Below are 14,086 nucleotides of genomic sequence, written 5' to 3'. Positions count from 1 at the left end.
TTGTGGATTCAGCATCGACAACAAATAGTTAGAACTCACCAACAAGGGACAATAGAAGGAACTCCCGACGTATTTCCGAGGATCGAAACGAAACATCCATACGCCGGTGACTTTGTCACTAGGAGCAGATAACAGCGCTCCTCGTACGTAATCTATGCAGCAATTTCTTCATATACACACACATTGTCATTCACACATGAATTTTTCCGTATAGGATAAGGTGCCTTGTTTTGGCATGGAGGCCTAATTCCACGTAGGTGAATATCTGCTCCATGGACAGTACTGCCGATGCGAAAACCAGCTGAAATCATTGTGCCTCCACCATTTTAGTGTCCTCCTAAGTGCCAAGCGCATCAATGGCGTTTCGAACTAGCAGTTGACTTTTTTGTTAATATCTTACATTTTAATGTAATATTTTGTCCACACAACTAAGCGTCGCAGCTGCACGGTAAGTAGTTTGATATTTTATTCTTGATTTGCTTGTTAGTGTTTAGAGTTTCCTTATGCCTATGCACCAGTAAAGCCATATTGTGAAATTAACTGCTGCAAATTTGTTGGGTTATAACTCATTCAAATGCATTGAAGATGGCTATTTACTGGTGAAATCTGGATATGCAAGATTAATAAAAAATCAATTGGATTGCGATTGATTGCTGCGTTACTACCCTTCCTTATAATAATATACTGTCGCTGTGCACGACGGCTCCTTATGGAATCAAAATTGGCCATAAGATTTATTTCTATGCTTCACATCTCAGCTGAGCGTAGATGTAGTAGCCGACACATGACGTCATAAAGTAGAATGATGTAGGAACGACAGATGGTAATGTGCGCACACCTTTCATGAGAAACTCCACCAACTGAATAATCTCGTAAGCGATTCGGCTGCTGTGATATAAGATGGAGGTTTTAGTCTCTAGTAGCCCGTCAAAACCGTCATTCATTAATTATTAATAAAGTATAATCTAGATTTAGTTGTAGTTAGAAGGGGAAAACCTCTCAACGATATAGAAATTCCATTTTAATAGCAATTTCGAAGAATATTTGAGTAATGAATTAGAGCCAAATCACTTCGTATATCATCGCCTTAGCACTTCGTGCGAGCCCAGCGAAGCGACTCGTGTTACTCACTTCGGGTCTTTGTACAGGGACCAAACAGGGCAGTCGATCGTATTTAAGTCCGCATACAAAACAGCGGCTCTGCGAGCAAAGTAGAGAATCACTTATTGAGCTTAGGACGAGTGATTTTATTTGTGAATTTCTACATGTTTATTACTGTATAAGGTTTACATTTGTGAAATATGTGGGCGATTAGTTACCTAAGTATGACTATTGTAGCCGTACGTTTGTTGCCACACAATTTCCGTGATCGGTTTTCTGCTTTCCTCGACGAATGTGAAATTAAAAACGGATGGCAACCAAACGAATTTCTATGTTTCTTTTTTAGCGGGATTACGTGTAGTTACAAAACAGTCTCACAGCAAGGGCAGCGGGCTCCTACTTTACGTGCAACCTCTGTCCAGGCATGTCAGAACTTTCTTGTTTTGCTTTGATGTCACAAGACACAACTAGGCCCCTTACGCATCCTGTTACTCCGGTGTAACTGGAGACACTTGCATGCAATCTATAGTAATACAGGGAAGGGAACAACAAGTGCACTCGCTCTCGTGACCGACTTACGTCATCATACTTCTTAAGTAGTGTGGTATTGTATTCTATGTTAACCGGGGACCTAGTCACGACGGAGAGGCTCCGTCCCCGCCGCAGCCGCAGTGGTACACAACCCTACGACGACTACCGCAGTCCACTTCACCCCTCCGCCGCCCCACACCGAACCCAGGGTTATTGTGCGGTTCGGCCCGCGGTGGATCCCCCAGGGAACTTCTCACACCAGACGAGTGTAGCCCCTATGTTTGCCTGGTAGAGTAATGGTGGTGTACGCGTACGTGGAGAACTTGTTTGCGCAGCAATCGCCGACATAGTGTAACTGAGGCGGAATAAGGGGAACCAGCCCGGATTCGCCGAGGCAGATGGAAACCTGCCTAAAAACCATCCACAGACTGGCCGGTTCACCGGACCTCGACACAAATCCGCCGGGCTGATTCATGCCGGGGACCAGGCGCTCCTTCCCGCCCGGAAAGCCAGCCAACCGAGCGGGCTCTGATGTAGTACAACACAGTACGTTGTACTCGACGGCAAGTGTGCATCATAGTCAAGGGTATCGACAGAAGTGCCCGAGTGAAATGTGATAGAACTGCTATTATTCTCCGCATAAATAAATAATCTGATGGACGAGCTGTGCAGCAACCTGTATCTGTTTGTCGATGATTCTGTGTTGTACGAGAAAGTGTGTAGGAACAGCGATCCCGTAATTTTCGATTATAGCATTAGTAGAATGCTGTTTGTCACAGTCACGTCTTTGCAAAGCGATCTGAAATGGAACGAGCATGTAAGGACTGTAATAGGGAAGGCGAATGGTCACTTTCGGTTTAGTGGCAGAATTCTGGGAAGTTGTTGTTCATCTGTAAAAGAGACCATGTATATAAAACTTGTGCTATCCGTTCCTGAGAACTGCTCGAGTTTTAGGGATCTCCACCAGGTCGGATTGAGGGAAACCATCAACGCAATTCAGAGGCGGACTGCTAGGTCTGTTACCGATACGATCGAGCAACATGTAAGTATTACAGAGATGCTTCGGGAACTCAAATGAGAATACTTGCAGGGCAAGCGACATTCTTTCTGAGGAATACTATTTAGGAAATTTAGAGAACAGGTTTTTGAAGCTGACAGCAGAATGATTCTACTGCCGACAACGTACGCTTCGTGTAATAACCATAAAGAAAAAACTAAGATAAATTAGGGCTCGTACGGAGGTATACAGACAGTCTTTTTTTGCCGCTCTACACTGATGAGGCAAAAGTCATAGGTTAGCTATATGCACATGTACACATGGCTTAGTACTGCGTACGTAAGGTGTAACAGGTCAGGGCATTGGCTAAGCTGTCATTTGTACTCAGATGATTCATGTGAAAAGGTCAGCGATCTGATGATTGCCGCACGACGGGTATAGCGGACAATGAACGCGGAATGGTAGTTGGAGCTAGACGCATGGGACATTTCATTTTGGAAATTGTTAGGGAATTCAGTATTTCGAGATCCACAATGTCAAGAGTGTGCCGAGAATACCAAATTTCAGGCATTATCTCTCAAGACGGACAACGCAGTCGCCAACGGCCTTCCTTTAACGACCGAGAGCAGCGGCGTTTGACTAGAGTTGCAGTGTAGTGCAGTGAAATTTGGCAATAATAAGCTCTGGCAGCAGGCGACCGAGCGAGTGCCTTTGCTAACAGCACATCGTGTGCAGTGCCTCTCCTGGGCTCGTAACTATATCGGTTGGACCCTACACGACTGGAAAACCTTGACCTGGTCAGCTGAGTCCCGCTTTCAGTTGGTAAGAGGCTGATGGTAAGGTTCGGGTGTGGTGTAGAACTTACGAACCCGTAGACCGAAGTTGTCAACAAAGCACTTTGCATACTGGAGGTGGCTTTACTATGCTGTGGGCTGTGTTTACACTGAGTGGACTGCGTCCTCTGGTCGAACTAAACGAATCATTATCTGGAAATGGTTATGTTGCAAGCATTCATGAATTTCATTTTGCCGAGCAGCAATGTGCCATGTCACCGGCTCACAACTGTTCGCCCTTGAATTCAAATGGTTCAAATGGCTCTGAGCACTATGGGACTTAACATCTATGGTCATCAGTCCTCTAGAACTTAGAACTAATTAAACCTAACTGACCTAAGGACATCACACAACACCCAGCCATCACGAGGCGGAGAAAATGCCTGACGCCGCCGGGAATCGAACCCGGGAACCCGGCCGTGGGAAGCGAGAGCACTTGGATTGAAGAATATTATGGACAGTTCGAGCGAATCTACATCTACATCCATACTTCGCAAGCCACCTGACGGTGTGTGGCGGAGGGTACTTTGAATACGTCCGCAGCTCGTGGTCGTGCGGTAGCGTTCTCGCTTCCCGCGCTCGGGTTCCCGGGCTCGATTCCCGGCGGGGTCAGGGATTTTCTCTGCCTCGTGATGACTGGGTGTTGTGTGCTGTCCTTAGGTTAGTTAGGTTTAAGCAGTTCTAAGTTCTACGGGACTGATGACCATAGACGTTAAGTCCCATAGTGCTCAGAGCCATCTGAACCATTTGAATTTTGAGTACCTCTATCGGTTCTCCCTTCTATTCCAGTCTCGTATTGTTCGTGGAAAGAAAGATTGTCGGTATGCCTCTGTGTGGGCTCTAATCTCTCTGATTTTATCCTCGTGGTCTCTTCTCGAGATGTACGTAGGAGGGAGCAATATACTGCTTGACTCCTCCGTGAAGGTAACTCCCACTGGAGTTTATCATCTCCGTAACGCTTTCGCGATTACTAAATGATCCTGTAACGAAGCGCGCTGCTCTCCGTTGGATCTTCTCTAACTCATCTATCAACCGGTGAGCAGTATACAAGCAGTGGGCGAACAAGTGTACAGTAACCCACTTCCTTTGTTTTCGGATTGCATTTCCTTAGGATTCTTCCAATGAATCTCAGTCTGGCATCTGGTTTACCGACGATTAATTTTATATCGTTTGCCCATCCAGATAGTGCAATATTTATGGGACATAATCGAGAGGTCTGTTAGTGCATAAAATTCTGCACTGGCAGCACTTTCATAATTATGAACGGCTACAGAGGCAGCATGGCACAGTATTTGTGCAGAGGGCCTTTAACGGCTTGTTGAGAACATGCCGCTCGAGAGCCTGCGCTACTCCGGGCAAAAGGAAGTTCGACATGATATTACGAAGTATCGCATGACTTTCATGAACAGGGTGAACAATACGATAGCTAATACGCTACGAGTTACAATTTCGCAATTTCGAAACAAATAGCTCTTGTAGCCACAAAACTGCCGTTAAAATGATGAGGTTTTTTTAGCGAGCTTGTTATGTCTGGCGTAGACTCACCCCACAGCCAGGAGAGGACGCGGCCGTAGGCGACGCCTATCCAGAGGCCGTAGGCGGCGGTGATGTGCAGCGCGAGGAAACCGAGGGCGTTGAACCAGACGATGCGCAGCCGCGGCGTGTGCTGCAGCTGCTGCTGTTGCTGCTGGTGACCCTGCTGCTGCTCCAGAGCGGAGCGCAGCGTCGTACCCGCCGACCTCGGCGCCTGGGCGGTCAGTGGCGACGGCTTGGCGTCCAGCGGCCGAGGCGGCGACCGGCGCCGCAGCGTCACGCACTGCGTTTGCGAGATGGTCACCATGGCGACCTACCAGGGCAACAAACAGATGCTGTCTTCAGATCGCACCAGCAGCAGAAGCGGCAGGAGTATGCTGATAGAGTACATCTCTAAGGTAGACGTGACAACTCATGCTTCACACGCTTTTCCAATATGCTCAAAATTAAGTTTTAAAGGGAAGAATCACGCTGCACTCTGAGGCAATTCGACGAAGTGGTTTGGGACTGATGAATGCCTGGAGAACGTTACGTGCGTTACGCGTAAAGCACAGATGATGATGATGTTTGGTTTGTGGGGGGCGCTCAACTGCGCGGTTATCAGCGCCCGTACAAAGTCCCAGTCTTTACACAGTCCAGTCTCTCCACGTTCACGAATGTTGATGAAATGATGAGGACAACACAAACACCCAGATCCCGGACAGAGAAAATCCCAAACCAGGCCGGGAATCGAATACGGGCCCCGTCATCCAGAGGCAGCAACGCTAGCCATTAGACCACGAGCTGTGGGCATTAAAGTACAGAGCGGACGATGTTTTGGTACAGACGTATTTTTCGTGACTACGGTGTGATCGCTCACTTCAGGAAACGGTAAATGTGGAAGGATATAAACACATTTTACGGCGCTGTATACTGTCTACAGTAGAGGGACAGTTCAGAGACGATGATTGTATCAGCATGACAATGCAGCCTCTCATAAATCAATATCTGTGAGGCAATGGTTTTGTGGACAACAACGTTCCTGAAATAAACTAACCCATGCAGAGTTCTGATGTAAGCGCAATGGAGCACCTTTGGGGTGATCCAGAACTCGACTTCGCTCCAGACCTCAGCATCCAATATCTTTACCTTCCTTGGTTTCTATTCTTGGGGAGGAATAGGCTGCCATACCACCACGGACATTCAGATATCTTACTGAAAGTATCCCCACCATCATGAAGATGAAGGATGATCGTCACACAGCTGCGGTATGTGAAATAGGCGAATAACCTCGGCGAACTTTGACGATAGCTGCTGAACATGACGATGCTGTCTCACCTCATAACACAGCCACTGGGGGACAAGGAAGGAGCCTCCCAGAAGATTGTACATGTACAGTCGGGCCTCTCCTGAGCAACGGTAAATACCGGCAGATCCTTCCACACGCTGAGCTACGTCTATAACGACGTGTATTCGGAATCTAAAATGAAGGAAAGGCTCTTTTTAGAGCCATGTTTGACAGTCATATCTCTCAGCATTGAGGGTATATCAAGTGAAAAAGAACTTATAAACAACACATGTAAACTTCATTCCTTCAACGTCCTTTGTCTCCAGGAGATACATACAGGGTCATCACAAGGCCGTCCAAATATTCCTGGGATGACCGTTGGAGAAGGAGTGCCCCCACGCTCAATATGGAAGTGCCCTACTTATTCGGCCTGGAATCAAAGTATCCAACATACAAGTTAACACCGTTAACAACACGGAAATCATTCCTGTTATTATCGGAAGCATTACGGTGTCATCAATATATCAACCACCAGGGGAAAGGTTTGCTTTCAGCGACATGTCTGTCACCCACAGCTAATTATGGGAGACTTTAACAGTCACAGTAGAGTGTGGGGGTACCAAGCCACAAATTAGGACGGTGAATTACTGGAAAGGTGGGCAGAAGAACACAAGCTGAATCTCATCCATCATCACAAAGGGCCTGCGTCATTCAACAGTGCAAGATGGAAGAGAGGGCATTACCCAAACTTCATATTTGTTTCCAAACCCTTGTCTGGTTCATGCAATACATTCTTTCTCGACCCTATCCCAAAGACCCAACACAGACCAATCATGTTAAAATTTAGACCAGTAATAGTGCCACAAAAAGTACCCATTAAAAGACGTTTTAACTTCAAAGGGTCCAACTGGAAAATTTTTTCGGACACCTTAGATATGGAAATCGTAAATTTATCATCAAACACTGAAAAATATCGAAAGTTCGTCCAAGGTGTTAAAAGATCAGCAAGACTCAGCATACCCAGAAGCTGCATAACACTCTTCATTACTGGAATTTCCAATGACATTAAACAAATAAATAACGAATACCTGGAGCAGTACAACCAGGCCCCTGGCACTGAAGAAACTATAAAACTTGGGGATCAGCTGATTGAAACTAGAAGCAAAGACCGGCAAGAGTCCTGGAAGCATACGTTGGACAGTCTTGATATGAAGCATAGTAACAGAATAGCTTGGAACCTCATAAAACGATTGTCCAGCAACCCAGCAGCTCCTAAGGATAAGGTTTCCTTGACAGCTAATCAAATCGCACATCAGCTCCTTTTGGATGGTAAACCAACCAGGAACAACAAGATTGCCACCTCACATAAGAGGCCACAAGTGGCTGAAATACCACCTGAGCCACATTTAACTTCAACAGAATTGGAAGATGCTATTAGTTCCTTGAAACCCAGGAAGACCTCGGGTCCCGATGACGTCATTAATGAATTTACACAGAATATACGGCCCATAGCTAAGGAATGGCTCTTACAACTCTGTAATTTCTGCTGGTCTAAGAATACTGTACCTAAGCTATGGTCGAAGGCCAAGGTAGTAGCTATCCCAAAGCCAGATAAATCAAGAGATGATGCCAAGAACTATCGTCCAATACCACTGCTGTCTTGCGCTTTCAAACTATATGAACGTCTTATCCTGAATAAAATAGGACCACAACTACAAAGCCAGATCATTCTACAACAAGCACAATTCAGACCCGGTAAGTTTTGCACTGGCCAGGTCCTCTGCCTAACACAATACAGAGAGGACGGCTGTGAGAAGAGAGAAAAAAAACTGGTGTTGTGTTTTTCGACTTATCAGCTGCATACGACACGATAAACCACAAAATCCTCCTGGTAAAAATTTTCATAATGACGGGAAACTACCATCCTATTGAAGTTGTGAGATCACCGATGCACAACAGAAGATACAATGTGAAATTTCAAGAGCAAAGAAGTCGCTGGAGGAACCAGAAGAATGGGCTCCACAATGTAGTGTTTTGTACCCTTTACTTTTCAGTCTGTATACAAATGACCAACCAGCTGGATCAACGACAAGAAGTTTTATCTATGCTGATGATGTAGCCATTGCCTGCCAATCCAGATCAATCAAACAGATTTAGAGAAGTCCAACAGATGCCTTAGAAGTATTCACTGAATATTACAACGGGATCCAGCTCTCACCGAATCCAGCAAAGACGCAGACTTGTTTATTTCGCCTCAACAATAAGGAAGCAGACAGGGAATTACAATTGGAATGGAACTCAGTTAAACGTAAACACTGCCAAAACCCAGTTTGTCTTGGAGTCACGTTAGACCGAACACTGTCTTACAAGAAACATGTAGAAAAAACTAGAGCGAAAGTCAACATACGGAATGGTATAATCAGCAAACTTACCAACAGACACTGGGGAGCAAATCCTGAAATTCTTCGTGCATCATCCCTGGCATCGTGCTTTGCTCCAGCTGAATATGCATGCCCCGTATGGAGAAGATCGGCACGTGCCCAGAAGCTAAATGCAGCACTGAATTACTCATGTCGATTAAGTACGGGATGTCTGAAGCCTACAAACCGTGATCTCCTTTATATGTGTTCTGGAATAGCCCCCTCACTGATCAAACGGCAAACGTTGGCAACGTCCGAACGAAGCAGACAGTGCGAAGATAGAAGGAATCCTCTGTACGCACATCAGCCAGCGGTGGCAAGACTTAAATCTAGGAAAGATTTCATAAAAGCTGAACGTCCACTAAACGAAAGACAATCTATAACCAGAGAATCAACGTGGAAACAGAAATTGGATAAAGGCAGCCTGAAAAGTTGGTACATTAAAGAAAAAGTTCCTGTTGGATGACAATTGGATTGGAGAATTTGGAAGAGCCTAAATGTACTTAGGTGTAAAATGGGCAGATCAAGTGGGGATACGCCGAAGAAGAGCCCTGCCAATGTGGAGGAAAACAAACGATGACACACTTGTTGACCTGTCCATCCTTGCTGGCCCCATGAACTTTCCAAGACCGTGGTTGGCCAACGACGCTTTAGTGAAGCGTGCCGGACACTGGAGAGATACGAGCCTTACTGTAGACAGTAATGACGACTTATGATATGTGAAGATCATGGATGTATGTATGAATGTATAACTATTATTTTCTTGTATTTGTAACCTAGTATATATAGCCTATTAATTAATTACAGATGTAGCTCAGACACGATTAAATAAGTAAACAGCCACCTGAGTGCCTCTTGACAGCCACACTTATCCACCACCAGGTGGGTGCCACGCACTTGCACCCCCTTGCATACCGGCTGCAGAATTGCAGTATGCATATGCACGGTGCGGTACACCTAGGGAAAAAAGTGCTTGCAGGATAACGTGGCCATTAGTTGTGCAAATGGCAGGTTAAGTGTGGGTAGAGCGGTAGTGGTGGGGGTTGTGCGTAGGCTGTCAGCTCACTGTGAGTGCTGGAGCGCAAGTGCCGTTCTAAACTGAAGCCTACACGTATATTTTTCGTAAGGATTAAGTGGAGCCTCTCTAGGATCACACTTGCATAGTGACCATCCAAAAAGATCTACTGTCACCTCTGCTTTGGTTACTACCTAAAAAGAATACTGCTGAAAATGCCATAAAAGCAGTGACTTATTTTTCCCTAATATGTTTACCATTTGTAACTTTCAAAGAAGAGCCGAATGGAGCTTTTTGAATAAAACCTGTATTGCTATTATCGCCTTCTTAAAATTTGCTTCTTTTGCCAAAACACAGCGGAATTTGCACAATATCACCTCGCTAACGTATTGTGCAGACGCAAATGTTGTAGAATTCTGAAACTGTCGTTTATTAAGTTCACTAAACGAGGAACTTTGGACAGTTAAGGTCAATAGCTTACGACAAACCGCATCCTTGGTGCAAAAATAAACGTTATAGCCTTCACTTATGTCGTTCAAAAATTCACAGCATTTCTCGTTTCACCAGCTATCGATGTCCTTTAAAAATTACATTCTTTCGTCGAGAAACATCGGTAGTTTGTGGAATAACATGGTACATAATGAAGTTTCACATAATAACCATACGGTAAAACACTCCCCGCTTTGTGCGCTATCATTTATCAAAATCTCGTTTAGATTTCTCAAACAGTTAACAAGATACGGGAAATCTTGTGGATATTTCATTCTAGTTTTATCGCTGATCCCTGCGATCACAAATGAGTCCGCTACATAAGATCAGTTTTCTTGAGACTGGTGACATATAGAGGCCTCTACCCAAGTCTAAAGAAAAATGCAATATATTAACAAAATTTTATATCCAGCGACATATTTTGTTATATGCACCAAACGCAAAATTATAGCGACCCCTATTTTTCATCGCAAACATCCAGTGTTATGGAGAGTCTCACTTAGATGCAAATATCACAATAACTATGACCATTAACGAAATGAAGGGCCTGTCATCATGAAGCTGACACATTAAGCTATAAATAATGCAAAAAAACGATTTTTTACCGAATAGTTTCTTTAAAACCGTTTGAACAAGACTGCAGGGCGTGCTCTTCGATTCTGTCAGCGCAACGCATTGCTACCGGCTGAAAGCGAGCAGACAATATCTGTCTCCCTTTCCAAACAGACGAATGAACTTTCCCATCGCTTCAGACGAAAATTAGTCACTGCATATAGGCCACCGTATCCTGCTTGGACTCTACAACACCTCATGCATCCTACCTCTTTCCGAACAGTGCCATTAGCATTGTTGAGACTAGAGGGTCATTTTAGTTCATTTATTTGATTTATTCATGAGATGAGTGAACAACAGCACAACGCACAACGTCGGGGCAGGATTAACCAAAAAGAAGTTGATGAAAGAAATAGTTCCTCTGTGTTTGTGTTTTAAGACCATATTTAGAATCCTCGTTTCTTTCATTCGTTCGAGACATTTCTTCCACTGTTGTTGGTGTTCTCGTATTTTGTCTTTTACTATAAAAATATTAAGTCCTTTCTTATGTTTTCATCAGAAATCCTGTCCAGCGTAGTGCAACCTTTGACTGCTCATAAAAATTTCATTTCAGAAACCGCCTGAACTTAGCTAGAATCTTTTCTCTTCATTTCCCAGGTTTCCCTCCCATACAGTAAAACAGATACAGCCATCAAATTATAGAATTTCATTTTCGCGATTCTTCATATATTTTTTACTGATCTTCTTACAGCACTACACACACTCTGATATCTCTTTAACGTAACATTCACATTCTTATCTTTGTTAAAGATGACATATCCCCCTAGGTAAGTGTTGAACTTGTTCCAAAATATCGTCAGTTACAATTGTGTTTTGTACTATTTCCCATGGAATGCCGTTGCCTCAGTTTTATGAAGTACTGTCTTAAAATTATAATCCTTTCTAATAAGGTTTAAAAGATGAATTTCTTTTTGCAGTTTGTCTTCTGAATTTGTCATTAAGACAATGTTATCAACATATAATAAATAGTATCTCAATATACAGGGTGGGGCACGATAAGTCACCCGATTGAATTTTGATCCTACAGGCATACTATTGGGGCAATAGCTTTCAAATTGTGCGCTCAACTTCGTGGAGTTCATGGAAATTATACCAGATGTCGTTGCGAGTTCATCGCTCCCGTTGTGCGTCCGCCATTTCAGTTTGCCGCGCTGGCGGACTAAGGACGGGTGACCGTCGAACTAAAGACGAAGATTGTTTTACTGTTCGGGGCGACGAACAGCGTTGCATTGACACATTTCGACACACGGTCGGCTCCCAGCTCACAAACAATACGCAGATTACATAAAAAATTTGAAGGTACTGTATCTGTTTTGGAGTGTCAGCGGCCACAAGCACGTACAGTACGTATGCCACAAAACATTGTAGCAGTTAAAGTGGCTTTGATTCGTAGTCCGAGTAAATCAACAAGAAGAGCCAGTGCCTAGTTGGGAATTTCACGCCGATCTGTACAAAGAATTATTCAACCCGACCTTCGATTGTATCCATAGAAGATGAACGTGGCTTATTAGCTTACTGCGAGAGATAGGGAGCGGAGAGTGCAATTTGCAAGGTGGGCAATCGAGCAAGACCAAGAGGCAGTGTTACGCAACACACAGTTTTCTGACGAAGCTTATTTTTGCGTCAACGTTGTTGTGAAGAAACAGAACGTTCGATGCTGCGCACGCGAACCTCCGCGAATAAGCCGCACGAAAGACACCAATGAGGAGAAAGTGTGCATGTGGGTCGTGATGTCAAGCCATGGAATCATCGATCTGTTCTTCTTCGATGCTAAAGTAACCGGTGAACGCTATTTTACACACGCTGCGAAACCAGTTCTTTCCTCAACTCACGGCTTTGTGTCTTCCACTGCAGACACAGTGGTTCATGCAGGATGGAACATGCCCCCATACTGCCAACGTTGTGTTTGATTTCCTATACGAAAGACTTGGCCTTAGCATATTGTCAAACAGATTTCCAGAATGTTATGCAGGAGGAGGAATGTGGCCGACCCACAGCCCGGACATTAACCTGTGTGGCTTCTTCCTTTGGGGGGTTCCTTAAAGAGAATGTTTACCACAGAAAACCCGAAAATGCAGTGCAACTACATAGAAATATAATATTGGGTATTCTATGAACCAACATTCAGAACTGCAGAACTAACATACTGAAACAGTATTCTACATAATGAGATTTTCACTCTGCAGCGGACTGTGCGCTGATATGAAACTTCCTGGCAGATTAAAACTGTATGCCAGACCGAGTCTCGGTCTAGCACACAGTTTTAATCTGCCAGGAAGTTTCAGTATGCTACATACCTCCTTTCTCCAGCTAATCTGTAATTAAATAGGCAGCTTCCATTAGCAAATTATCTTTGAGGATCTGATCTCATTATGTGTTTTGTGAGAGCAAAAGCTTATTTCTCGGCAAAATAACAAGAAAATTTGCAGTCTTCTTGCGGCAAAGACGCAGGATTCAGCAATTGGAGCTCACCTCTAGCCAGCACTTTATCTAAAGAAGTTTATCAGCATGGGAAATAGGAAGCACTAGTAGTCCAGATATGTGCTGTATTTAATTTAAAAACACGACATGTTTTTGAAAGAGATGATTCCATTTTTATAGCATTGCATAATATTTAAAGAAATTGATAATGAGGTTGTGTCTTTTCAAAATATATTGTGTTTTTAAATTAAATACAGCACATAACTGGACAACTAGTGCGTCATGTTTTCCAAACAGATAACCTAATACAGATGTGTCCGCAGCTCATGGTCTCGTGGTAGCTTTTCTCGCTTCCCGAGCACAGGGCCCCGGGTTCGATTCCCAGCGGGGTCAGGGATTTTCACCTGCCTTGAGATGACTGGGTGTTGTTGTGTCGTCTTCATGATCATTATTCATTCCCATTACGGTCGGAGAAAGGCAACGGCAAATCACCTCCACTAGGACCTTGCCTAGTACGGCGCTGCGCGTCTCCCGCACCGTTCCCCTACGCTCTGCCAAGGAGTACGGGACTTCATTATCATCAACACAGATGTACTATTGTTTCACAACGGATATCCTTTAGTACTCAACCATCACTGTTGCATTTATACTCGCCAGCAAAAAAGCAATGTACCCGACAACGTATTCTAGGCATGTGCTGATTAATGTTAAATAAGTTGACTAAATCCAGGAGAGCTTCATTGTCTGACGAAGATGTGGCACCACGATACTAACTACTCTCACTTCTAATAGTGTCGAGTCATATTCATGATATGCTAATGCCACGTATCCAACATGCTATGAGTCACATAGCTCACTTGTCACGTC

The 14,086-nt window shown here is 44.2% G+C and overlaps 1 protein-coding gene across 1 annotated transcript in view; it reads right to left on the bottom strand.

The window, feature by feature from the left end:
- Nucleotides 1-14,086, bottom strand: part of LOC124796076 (acyl-CoA Delta-9 desaturase-like) — a 145,535-nt gene that overhangs the window by 95,440 nt on the left and 36,009 nt on the right. The window contains exon 2 of the mRNA XM_047260162.1: nucleotides 5,008-5,308. Within this exon, the coding sequence (XP_047116118.1) occupies nucleotides 5,008-5,302 (295 nt within the window). The 5' untranslated portion in view covers nucleotides 5,303-5,308. The remainder of the gene's footprint in view (nucleotides 1-5,007; nucleotides 5,309-14,086) is intronic.

Source organism: Schistocerca piceifrons, chromosome 4 (assembly GCF_021461385.2).
Source record: "Schistocerca piceifrons isolate TAMUIC-IGC-003096 chromosome 4, iqSchPice1.1, whole genome shotgun sequence".
NCBI lineage: Eukaryota > Metazoa > Arthropoda > Insecta > Orthoptera > Acrididae > Schistocerca > Schistocerca piceifrons.
The sequence above is the reverse complement of the archived record's forward strand: the minus strand, read 5'-3'. Positions and strand labels throughout refer to the sequence as shown.